The 13,047-nt window shown below is 33.9% G+C and overlaps 1 protein-coding gene across 2 annotated transcripts in view; it reads left to right on the top strand.

Moving 5' to 3' along the window:
• Window positions 1-1,441: 1,441 nt before the first annotated feature.
• The window catches only part of vari (MAGUK p55 subfamily member vari), a 150,434-nt gene continuing 138,828 nt past the window's right edge, over window positions 1,442-13,047 (top strand). The window contains exon 1 of one of the 2 annotated variants that reach the window (XM_072522639.1): window positions 1,442-1,622. In XM_072522639.1, coding sequence (XP_072378740.1) covers window positions 1,526-1,622 — 97 coding nt within the window. In that variant the 5' untranslated portion in view covers window positions 1,442-1,525. The remainder of the gene's footprint in view (window positions 1,623-13,047) is intronic. The other variant, XM_072522638.1, reaches the window with a different exon arrangement.

Genomic DNA, 13,047 nt, shown 5'->3' with positions numbered 1-13,047 from the left:
GGAAGAATGTTTTGAAGCAGGCCAAGGCTCATGAAGGGCTGTAGCGCCAACTGACGATGAGTTTAACCAAGTTTAAAGCAGATACTATGTTTTACATTTTACCGTAGCTTAAATTCATATTTAAAAAAATAGTACAAAACTAGAGTAGGTATATATTTAGAAAAACTTTTATTTTCAAATAAAAAATCATATTATCGTTCTTAGTAGTTAATCTTCTTCAGAAGACGTTATTAAATCTAATGAATCATTATTTACAGAAATATGTTCCCAAAAATATGTTCGGTTTATCTGCATTACAGGAACTAAAGCCGTAAGGAATTACATTTTTATTATCTTGGAAACCTAATTCTACATCCTTTTAAATATTAGCATTTTTCTCAATAAAAGTGTAAATACTTCAAAAATTGTTAACTTTGAACCTATAAAACCTTATATAAACTCTTCATATTTTTAAAAAGTATATTCATAAATGCTTTAATATACAGGGTGTTTCATTAAAAAAACACAACTTTGGTTTGTTCCGTTGTTCCGACTGACACTGTATAATCGAAAATAATTTTAAATTGTAGACGTTTTTGATATTGGTACGTCAGTTTTGTTACAAACATTTTTTATATACTTCATAATTTAGCCGCAATAAAAAGAAAGCCAGAGGTTTTGCGCACCCTGTATATTTGATATATTTCGTTTTCAAACTCTTCTCAACTTCAATTAACCTCACCAGTTAATAAGTCTACTTACATCAAACCTTTAATGACATATAATTAATTAGCCTTTATTAATGCCATAAACTCTTTTTAATTATATCTATTCTGTATGTACAGAATCACTTCACGCTTCCCAATATTCTTTGGATGACTGCAATACGTTCTTATCATTTTCAATGATTCCAAAAACAACTTTTTGTTAACAGTTCCACTGTAAATCATGAGAAAAAGAAGGACAAACTTATGATACTAGCCAGATACGGTATTTTGTTTAAATTTTTCGATATTAGCCAACAAGGTATTTAAAAAACATTTGGTTTGCTTTAATATATCATATTTATCGTTCTATCTGTTATATCCTAGTTCTACTGCTCTTTTTTCGTAATATATCTGTATCATCACATTATTAAAACATTCAGACAAGAAAGATTGCTAGTGCACCTTTCGTCGCTATTTTTTGCCCATTTTTCAAATTTAAAATATTACCTCAACGTTTCTGCGGCAAAAGATTAGCAGTCGCGACGCCTGTGCGTACCCCGCCACGAAGAAAACTCACCCCCATCCCTGAAGCCCGAGAGAGATTCGCCAGTCCTGAATTTTCCAAACCCGAACCTACACGTAACTATAGCAACGGGATTTCCCGTCGTCGCCGCTCGTGTGTGTCGCAAGCAGGCAAGGCCGGCTAGATTAGAAAACTCACCGTCCGATCAGTAGAATCCCGGCCATGTGGTGGCTCCGGAAAATTCAATTTCCCGAACAATTTTTGTCGGTCTTGCGATGATTCGCAGACGAACGCGAAATTTTATGAAACGGAAAAAATGGTTCGTTTTTCGCGGAGAGATTCGAGAGAAAGACAGCGACTTGTAGATAGTCCCAAAATGAATCTACACCAAAATAATAAAAACTCAAATAATGGTAAGTTGTAATTAAGAAGTACTTTGTATATCCCTCTTGATTAAAATTAAAAATCTTGAAATAAAATTCTTAAAGCTACCGTTCATTTGTTCTTATGCAACTAATCTCACTAATGCAACTTCAAATCATTATTTAAACATATTTAGAGGCGATAAATGTTCAGTTGAGAAATCTGTTATAAATAATAAGACATATTTTGTAGAGAACATATTTATTTTGCAATGAAAAACAATATCAAATAAAAATCACTATCTTATTGACATGCATATTGTACAAAAACTTCTTAGGTAACCGATATTAATACATACCAGATAAAGTCTCCTTCTATCCCTAGCAGGTAATTATATTTACCCTCTACGTTCGTCTGGATTTTTCTTTACCTTCCTCTACCTTTGCATTTGATATTATAATTTTTTTATGCATATTCTTAAACTTAATTTTATGTATTTTCTATTTGTATCATATATTTTTCATGGTTCACTATCCAGTACCGATGGTATCCATGTTGCTCTCATCCGAGTTCTTCTGATGAGAAAAATTTAGAATCTGCTTCTTTCAGTTCTTAAAATTTTGTTGAATGCTTTTCAACAAAATGCAAATATGCAATTAAGTTTTACCATTTGTTCTGTAAAGTCTCTTACTTTGCTGCTTATCTAATCCGTTTGTTGCTGCGTGCGTTATGAAGAGCAATGCCTAAATCCTGTGCGTACAAGTTAAAACTGTTGGTTACAATGTTTTTACGGCACTTGGTTTTTTATGGTTTTTAAGGTGCAAAAACGGTGTTTTTTGATTATTTTTTTTATTATATAATTCAATATTTTACGGTAAAATGAGTACCGTATAACGGGGTCAATAGGAACAGTTTTGAGGTTTTCAGGCTTTGTAGTTCGGTTGCTATTTATCTAATCGGCCACGAAAAATATGCAAAATGGGTGTCACGGCTAATAGGTTAAAGGGCCTAGTGAGCAAATTTGAAAGAGTTTCCCAATTAAAAAAAAAAAAATTAAAAAAAGTAGTGTTTTTCTATTCATCCTCCAAACGAGGTGAAAGGAAACAATGCTTTGTTTTGCATTAGTTTGGCTTATATACCATTCCGGAGGTCAATAAAGACATTTAAAATACACTCATGGACAAAAATATCGAATATTTTGGAATTTTCTAATTTTTCTTTTTTGAGAATAAAATTTGGTCAATCAAGTTGTTTATTATGAAAAAGAGTTTATTTTAACAATGTTTAATGAACAGTTTTAAGTTTTTATGTGGAGAAAATTGCGAAAAAAAAAAATGCTTAATGCTAGGTTAATAAGGTTTGATAATTCTTAACTTAAACGCTAACTTAAATCGCTTAAACAAGTCTTTTTAATTGAAACAAGTGCAAGTTCAGTAACGAGTATTCCTCCTCTGGCTCTTATTACTACTTGCATCCTTCTCGGCATGCTTGCAAATAAATTTTGGACATACCCTTCAGAAATTGCATTCTATTTATTATTTGGAACGGGATTTCTTTGCCGTATGAGTTTTAGCTGATCTCACATCTGCTCTATTGGATTTAGATCCGGATTAAATGGCGGCCAATCCAATCTTCGAATTTGGATCGCATCAAGATAATTACTTACTATGGCAGCGGCATGCGATCGAACATTATCGTGCATTAACATGAATCTGTCATATCCAATGTAACCAACATATGGCAAAACATGATCTTGCAGGAAATTTTGAACGTAAGCGTCACCAGTTATCCGTCCAATCACTTCCACAAGTGTGGTGCGTCCCTCCCAACTAATACCTCCCCAAAGCATTATGCCACTACCTTCAAAACTAACGGTCTGGACAAGATTGCAGGTGGCGAATTGTTCTCCAACTCTTCTGTAGACATGATTTCGACCATCTGGTTTATATAATAGGATTCTTTTGTCATCAGTGAAAAGAAAATTTTTCCAGTTAGTTGTCGATATTTCAATGAATATGCCTTCTTGCAAATTCTAAACGACGAGCTTTATGATTTTGGAGAAGACATGAAACTTTCGCAAAGCGTCTAGGCTGTTAAGTTTGCTTTTTTTAATCTTCGTCTAACTGTTTTTGAACTCACATTAACTTGTCTGACATTTAGTAGCAAAAAATGGTCATCAATTATTGCGGTTGTGCACCTTGGGCGTCCTTGACTAGGCCTTCGTACAAAATTGCCTGTCTCATAGTACCTTTTAAAAATTGGAAACTGTAGATTGACTTCTCCTGAGACGCCGTGCGATATTTTTTTGTGTATATCCTTCCTCGTACAAAATTACAATCTGTGCCGCTTGGGTTTCATCGCAGTGTCGAATTGGTGGCATATTTGTTTTAAACTTTCTTAAATCAAAACAATATTTTTTTTATTGGTTTTTATTGGGTATTGGAATTACTATGGTTTTTCCTTTACGTGAAGAAGGTTTTTTATGATAAAATGTACGAATGACACTAAACGCTGAATAAACGTCAAAATAAACTTCAAAATAAACTTCAGTAATCTAAAATTATTTTGAAATAATAGTGAACACAAAAAAAGAATTGAAAAATTTCAAAATATTCGATATTTTTGCCCATGAGTTTATATTAGTAATATGTTCAATTAATTTTTTTAGTAAAAATAATAATAAATATACAAATTTGGAATTTATATCGTTTACTAAGTATGAAAATATAGAAAAATATACAACTTTCTTACTTTAGGGAACACAAAAGACCCTGTTGCGTTGCCTGAATTCTCACAGCATAACTTGTGTACTGTTATAACTATAGGAACAAAAAATTACATTTAGGAACAAATAAAAAAAGTTTTAACTTAAATCTAGACCTACTGCGTTATTTCTAGCAACAGAATCTTCGTAAAAATAACAGATTGCATTAATTAAGATCATTTTGGTTGATGGGAAATTTAAGAATCTCCATATTTGAACTGCTTGGCAGCTCGGAGTTATCAGATGGATGAATTTGACCAACAACTTGGTCAAAAGAGAAATAGCAAACGTCTGGTTTCGTGGGAAATCCATAAATAAACCCTGCTGATTACTTGGTTTGGTGATGCCTCAAAAAAGTTGCGTAAATGTCATCGTTTTCATCAATGGTTTTCAACAGTTTTCCAATATAATACTTTAATCTTTCGTTTTTCCTAAAACTGGTTGAAAACGCAACCAGCAGCCAATCTGATAGTTGAATAGATTCTTTCGAAACAGGATAAACCTGTTTAAAAATTCTACCTTTGTAGGAAATACTAGGAACAGGAACACTTGTCTGTCCACGTTTTTGATTTTCAGCAATCTGGCTTAAAGGAATATTTATCTCCTTATCATCTGATTCGACCTCCCCTTCACTTTTGTTAACGAGCTCTTTATCTTCACTTGATTCACTCTTCTATATTTTTGTCGTTATGCGCATCTCTAAAGTCTGCTCCAGTTACACTTTTACCAGTTACTACGGCGACCTTCTTTCTCTTTCGTCGTTGTGTATTAGTATTAGAATATCTCATGGATTTCAGCATATTAACTACTACATTGCTAACATGTTCTACTTCTTGAAAATTTGCAGTGTTGGCACTAGGGAGTGAGTTTAGGACTTTATCACGGTCTAACGGGTAGATCCCACAGCTTAACGGGTCCATCAGCTTTCTAACAAAATGAAGAAATTGATCTTTGGGTATGGTAGCTGCCCTTCTTCCTTCACCCATTTTCCACTTTTCATGAATTTTTCGCCATGCTTCTTTTAAAGGCCGAAAAACAAGCCACATCAAGGGGCTGGGTCATACGTGTAGAATTTGACGGTAAAAAAATGAATGAGATATCATGTTCTCAGCACTTGGTTACAGTTTTGTGACTAAAAGGGCTTGAGAGGTTGTCGTCGATTAGAATTTTTTTTCCTAACAAGTCCTTAAGTGCTGGAATTGCTAGTTTGGTGACCCAATCACCGAAGCTTATAGTATTAAACCAGCCGCTAGGGCTACAATTGTACCTCGCACCTTTTACCCAACCAATGTCTATGATTCGTACATGTTTTGAACCTTATATACGATGTACGGAGGTAGCACCTTGCCATCAGCAGTTGCGGCAAACATGATGGATGTGCAGCCTTTGGAAGAGTTGCACACTTGTTCGGGGCAACGGCATCCTCGTTTTGTAATTATTCGTTTCCTCCCGGGATCGTCAGATAAATTCGTCTCATCGAAGTTTACAATATTAGACAGTATACCTTCTAGTTCTGCACCCAGGTGATCAAAATACACGTTTAAAGTCTCTAGGTATGTTTTTACCATCACTCTAAGATCGTATTTATCTAAGGGATAGCCCCAATTAGCACAGGTTATCAATTGTTTCAGTATAACTTCCTCTTCCAACTTTGTTAGTGTAGTTTGTCCAAAGGTGTTTTTAAGTTAGGGTTTTTGTGCACTCAATAGTTAATTTCATGTACTTTGCTTGCCTCCCTATAGGATCTTCTATTTCTTTTGTCGTTTAAGGCCCTTTCAAGAGCCTCACGATTGGATTTTTTGTAAAAGTTGGACCTTGGATAATGTACATAGTCTCGTAGCATGGTTAATCTGAAAGCAAAATAAAAAATATTGGAGAAAAAAGAAGCAAAATAAAAAATACTGGAGAAAAAAAGAGATGGTGTGTGTGGAAACACAACAGTGGGTAAAATGAAACAGAGGGTGATTAGCAACTGCGGGTTAATAGAAACAGAATTGGGGTTAGGTTTTTACAAAACAACATTCAAATCAAATTACTGGTTGATTATGATACATTTGCCAAGTGTTTATGTTAGGTATACTCCCTAAGCTATATTATGACTAATTAACTGTTCATTTAATTGATTTTTTTTTACCTTGTTACAAAAAGTTAATCAGCTCTTTGAAACGTGGCAAAATCAGCTGTTCAACTGAAATTGCTGCTTTCCAGTGTTGCCATCTGTTGAAATGCAAAATCCACTAAAATGGCGTGTTTTATCATTTGGTGAGTTTATGTACCTCAATAGTTATTTCCCGGATTAAATTTAAACAAATGAGTTTTTTAGTAAAATACTGTCATTTAGTTTCTATTCACCCTCCAGTTTCTTTTCACCCCGTTTTACGGTATAATATTATGAAAGTAAATAAAAAAAGCTTTAATTTGAGCTATGCTATGCTTTACCCAATAGTTTATGCAAAATTAACGATTGAAGGTCCAAAAATGTCAATTTTCGCTATTATGTATTTTTGAAATAACTTTTGTAAAAATTCTTTGTCTTTATACAAAAAAGCAATATATTGTAGCTATTTTAATTACAAATCGAATTGGACTTAGTAGGTAATATCCGATCGGTTAATTTCTTTTTGAGATAGGTTTAATTTTTTATACGAATTCCTAAATGTTCATAAATTTTGCAGGTCTAGAATTTTTTTAAAGGTAGAGATCTAATTTTAAACGGATTCTCTTCTCGGTCGATTATATTTTTATGTAGGAAAAAAAATATTTACAAAAAAATTTTTTTACTCCTTATTTATTGCTGTGAAATACGGGCGACTAAGACTGTAAGATACAGCGCTCTTCATACTTTACACACATTTTAACTTATTGATTCTTATAGCTGAAGTCAAGACAAAGTTTAAAAAAAAGGTTTTCTACGACCAAAAGAAGTGGAGTTAGTTTAATTTGTTTAAATTGTAGTAGAGGTTGGGGCGGTTGGGCTACCTCCTTTCACTTCCACTCTGTCGTTCAGCTCTAGAACGGCTTGTTAGATCGTGACGTATGAGGGGCCATTGGAAAGAGCTTAGCCCAAGAAGTAAACAATAAAGAGTTCGGGTCAGAGGGTAAATTGTCAAAAAGACCTTAAGCTTATAGTGCCTAAACAAACTAACATACATGACAATACAATGACAAAGAAAAATCAAACATAGCGGCATACCATGAAGACCTTAAGCTTATTTTAATTTAAATTGGGCTAAATGTTTTTTGAATACACAAACTCTATTATCTACAGGTTGTAACACATTATACAAAGTATTTCAAAACTAATGGTCAATTGCTGGTCCAAACAGCTCAGCCGGCCCACTCGAGCACGAAAAATTTTTTGAACCTTTATAAAGATGATGCAGCTGCCGTTACCCCTAAAATTTTTTTTAACCTGCTCACGATTTCGCAGTTTGATTGATTTATTAATGGAAATGTCAATTGAGTATGGTGTTTTTGCAAATTATAACTCATATCTGGTGTCAGATAATTAAGGGCCACCGCACATAACTCGAAAATGGCATCTTAGGTTTTGGGTTAATAACTTAGTTTCAGGCGTCGCGCGCCGTTATATATAGGTGCAGTTTTCTGCTCTCGCTAACTTCATTATGCATACAGGTGTGTTCTCATTATACAAAGAGAGTTCTATTGGCCACCAATCACCATGGTTTTCCTTAAATTTTTTGAACGAATAGATCCTTCTGTTAAAACAGTTGAAAAATTACTCAAACTTTAGTTGAATGATTACTCCGGGGAGTACAATAATGTATAAGGGAGTATAAGGGACAGAGAGAAACTACTCGCATTGGATGATATTAAGGTTTATGGATTTAAATTAACAAAAATTCACAAAAAATATTGATTTAATTTAGATGTATTAGGATTTCAAATAAGTTTAATTTAAAAAGATTTGGAGAGGGGTCTGGCGCCTTCCGTTTAGAGTTAAGGTTTGCGCTTTTTTTGAGCTTGTTCGGCCCTGGTCAATTGTATCCGACAATCATATTTATTTCTACGTCCTGTACACCCTATACGGAAACATTCAACGTTATTTTTTTGATATTTGTCCAGTTTTATGATAAAGTGTTTTTGTTTTATTATTACAACAAGTTAATACATGGCTAGTAAAAAAACAATCACATTTCTACAGGTTGACTGCGTTCCCAAAATATGTTAACCCAAGAACAGTGCGCTACCGGTCGCTTGACGCGAACACGGTGCGTTACCGACCGTGGGGGACCGGTAGTGACGTAATTAGTTTTTACATTTTTACAGTTTTATAATATAAATTATACAAGTTTTAAGATCAATTATTAACAGTAAAAATATTTTAAAACTTACCATTGTCATTCGTTGTTTGATCAGGTTTTCTGTTAAGAATATTTTAAAGTATCAAGACAGCTTACTATTTTTTACGGATTTAGATTAAAAGATCAAAACTTCTTAATATTTTATTAGTGTAAGTGATATTTGAAAACAAAAAAACATGTAAACTAAATAATATTTATGTCCTTAGTTATTAAACAAAAAAAAACATAAAGTTTCAGGAAAATAAAAGATTTTTTCGTAGTTATTAAAAAAAAACAATCAAGTTTCAGAAAAATAGATTATTTTTTATGAATGCTCTTAAAACAAGATAAACACATTCCTGGTTGTCCAGGACATTCATTGCAGTAACTTGTTACTTTTGCTACCATATTACTTGCCTGTTTGCTTGAATGTGTTTCTCTTAATTTATGATAGCATCCTTGGCATTGTCTTCTCCTTTTATCAGTAGCGCACCTAGAATTTGCCTCCGGGGGGGTTTTGGTTGGTCACCAAAATTTTTTTTATGATGTTACCTCCATTTTGAGTCCTTAAAATGTGTAAATAACAGTGTTGGAATAGGGTCCTGGGGGGGGGGGGGGGGTTTAACCCGCAAACCCCCCCCCCCCTCGGTGCGCCACTGCCTGTTATTTCCAGGTCCTGACGGTTTAACAAAAGTATACGGAACTCTTTTGGGAGTAGTGGTATTTTCGTGGGCAGCTGTAGTAACAAGTAACTCCTGCGCCAATCTTCTTCTAAATTCCATTATAGATAATGTTGTGGAACAACTAATCTTATTATAAACAATCCAGGCATTTACAATAGATGTTCCAAGCAAAAATTCAAAGGCTAGTTCACGGTACCATTTTAAACTTTTTCTTAAAACGGAATGATAAGAACTCATCTGATCACTAAAGTCTACTCCTTTTTTTGCTTGATTGTAATCAATAATTTCCTTTGGTTTCAATACAAACTCACGTTGCCAGTTTCGCTTTCCTGTTGGTTATAAAGTAGTTGTATGGGTTGGATCAGTGCTTAACATCAGAACTGGCCGTTTGTCCATCCATTTTATAATACGTAAGGAGTTGTTCTGTGTACCCCAAATTTCTCCCTTTTTCATTTTTTTAGGTACCGTTTTGGGAATACCTCTTCTGTTGGACCTCAGTGTTCCACAATAAATTATTTGTTTTTTTAATAATGTAGTTAAGGTAAACTCGAGTAATAATTATCAGCATACAAGTAGCGATACTAGCCATTTTCGAATTCAACATGTTCAAGAAGATCATGCACTATCTGCTCACTCTGAGCAGTATTTGCATTGGTAGTCGTATTTTTACCACGATAAACGATTATGTTGTTAGTATAACCATCCACTGTACATAACTTATATAATTTATTTCCATACGGGTGTGTTTTATTTGGCAGATATTGCTTTATTTGCAGTCTTCCTTGATAAGGTACTATACTTTCATCGACTACCAAAATCCGTCCTGGAGTTAATCTTCTTCTACGGCACTACAGCCCAAAATGAGCCTTGGCCTCCTTTATTTTTTGCTTCCACCCTTGTCTGTCTGTGGCTGCTCTTCTCCATACACGGACTCCTAAAAGTGCTTGTGCGTCGCTGCTTACTGTGTCTTCCCAGCGCTTTCTTGGCTTTCCAACTGGTCTCTTTCCCTGCATTCTGGCGTTCAGTGCTCGTTTTGGTAGCCTATCCTCTCCCATTCGTATCACATGTCCTGGAGATAATGCAGCTTGAAAATTTTTATTCAGTACTTTTAAAACTTCCCCTAACTTATAGAGCCGATCATCTTTATTACACTGCTGATTATTACAAAAATGAATGCAACGCATCAGTAAAAGGAACCTGTCTCGTCTCATGGTAGTCGTAATAAACTCATTCCTGAACTCATCTTTCGACCAATATAAATATATTGCGGGACCATCAACTAATCCCATAACTATACATATTGAAAAAAAAACGTTTCAGTTTCATCAGTATCATCACTGTACAATTCATCTGAAGAAAGAACATAGTTTTTGTCGATTACAGAATCGTCCGAATCAAAAGGATCGTCCCGTTCATTTTTACTGTCACTATTTGGCAACTCTGCAAGCACATGGTCTCTTAAATCAGTTGGACTTTGGCGCGAATTTACAATACTTGGGTTATCTTCGTCATATTTTTTATTTTCAACTGAAGTACTCGGTTCATTACACTCTACAGTTTTTTTTTGTTTGTATCAGCTGTTTGAGCTAAAAACAAAATCTTTTTAACGCGAGATGACATTTTTAGACTAGTAAAACCACGTAAAACACGGACGTAAACACACCTGCTATTGAAATACAAACGATACTAAACAATATTCTTTATCTATGATACTAAATGTCGATTGACTGCGCAAGCATGCAGATATATAAATATGCACCGGTCCCTCAGGACCGGTCTCGCACCCGAGTAACAAATTGTAAATTCTGTGCGTTACTGGCCCCCAAAGCCCGGTACATTTTTTTTAGAAATGTTTAGAATCTTAAGACCAGTATAATGCTATTTTTAGCATTTAAAACAAACGAATATTAACGAAGATATGCCTTTTGCAATTTTTAAAAGTTTGCAGTTTTCACACGCCGCACTTTAATAATAACACCCGTCCCAGGGGACCGGTAACGCAGTCAATCTGTTAATTCTTACTTACATGACCGACTTACATTTTTTAACAAATACTCTGGAATGCAGTTTGAATTTTATTCACATAACTCCCCATGAAGCAATTAATTTTATTTATTCCTGGGGATCGAGTTGGTTGTTAAAAGGGTTCTCTTCCTTCCATCCATATGTCAGGAAAATAGGTGTTGCGGTGATTATTATTTATTCTAGTGTGATATACCGGGGCATCGCCCTGTAAAAAAACATTTTGTGACGAATATTAAGAGGATCATTTTCTAAGAGTTATGATAAATTATTCTCTAAAAAATCTAAATAAACACGATTATTCATTTATTTGATTTTTACCACCCCTAACATTTACGACCACAGATTTTGACTATGAGTTTCTCTGAAATACGGATTAGATGTTGAATAATGAAAACAGTTAAATCTATGAACAGTTCTATTTCTATTTATAAGCCGCTTAGTGTCCAAAAACAACTAAATCAAAAAAATTTAATTTATTTTCTATTCTTTATTGTATCCATTGACTAATGAAACTGTTTTATCTCCAAAAATAATACAATAAAAAAGCTACTATTTGTTTTTGTACCCACAGTCAAGTCGTCAGAGATTTGACCTCTAAAAATCATACGAATAAGTTGAATTTTGCCGATAATAATAACTTTGGGACACCAAAAAAGATGCAAAAAAGTTTACCGCTTTTACTCCCGGGCTTCCCCCTAAAATCATTCTTATAGTGGGGTAAAAACTCAAAAAAATCGATTTACCAAGAATATGTACGCCGTAGAAAAAAATGTTTTAAATAAAAAATATAGCTGAGATAATCTTGAACAAAAATGTTTATTAGCACTTTCGTGTAGAATAAATCTTTCAAATCTTTCTCTCAGAAACAACGCTTGGAGCGACCGGCGATTTTAAATGTCAGTTGCGCGAGCGAAATTAATGTTAAATAATTTCGTAATAAATAATAATTTCGTATGCAATTTTTCGGTTCTCTCGCAAATGAAGTCAGTTTCTATAAATCTCTTCGATAAATGGACGTTGCACGATTTTTGCCATTTTTTACGATTCTCGTGAGATCAATGAAATGTATCACTTTTATTGACCGGTCGTAGTGAAATTTCCATTACTAGAGACCAATCTTTAAAACCTATAACACGAAATTTCAATCTTAAGTTGTGGTAACAAATATGAGGCATTTGAAATATAACTAAAAAACGCAGAATTTAAACTTTTGACGTTACAAACGATTACACGTCATAGGAAATGCCTCAAAGGAGACAGTTTTGGATGCAATTTGTAGCAGAACTTAGGTGCTTTTGAAAACCTTTTGTTTTCTATTTAAAAAAAAAAACAGTTTTAAATGTTTTGTGCCATTTGTAACGAGAGAGTTTAAATTTAGCGTTTTTAAGCAAATTTTAATTGCCTCACATTTGTTGCCAAAACTCAAAATTAAAATTTCATGCTATACTTTTAGAAGACTAGGTTCTAGTTATCAAAACTTTATGGTGGCCGGATACTGAAAGGGATAAATCGTACTGATCTCATGAGAATATTAAAAAATGGCAAAAATCTCGTCACGGTTATTCATTTAACACATTTATATAAACCGAGTTTATTTGCGGCAAAATATAAAAATTGCATACAGAAGCTACACTCTTTTTTTTTTGTTTCTCTACTCGTTACTACGTTAAAGTGAAGTAAAGAAAGGATCATGTGTTTA

The sequence above is a fragment of the Diabrotica undecimpunctata genome, chromosome 2 (assembly GCF_040954645.1).
Source record: "Diabrotica undecimpunctata isolate CICGRU chromosome 2, icDiaUnde3, whole genome shotgun sequence".
Taxonomy (NCBI): domain Eukaryota; kingdom Metazoa; phylum Arthropoda; class Insecta; order Coleoptera; family Chrysomelidae; genus Diabrotica; species Diabrotica undecimpunctata.
Note: the sequence above shows the minus strand (reverse complement) of the source record. Positions and strands in the feature narration are given on the sequence as shown.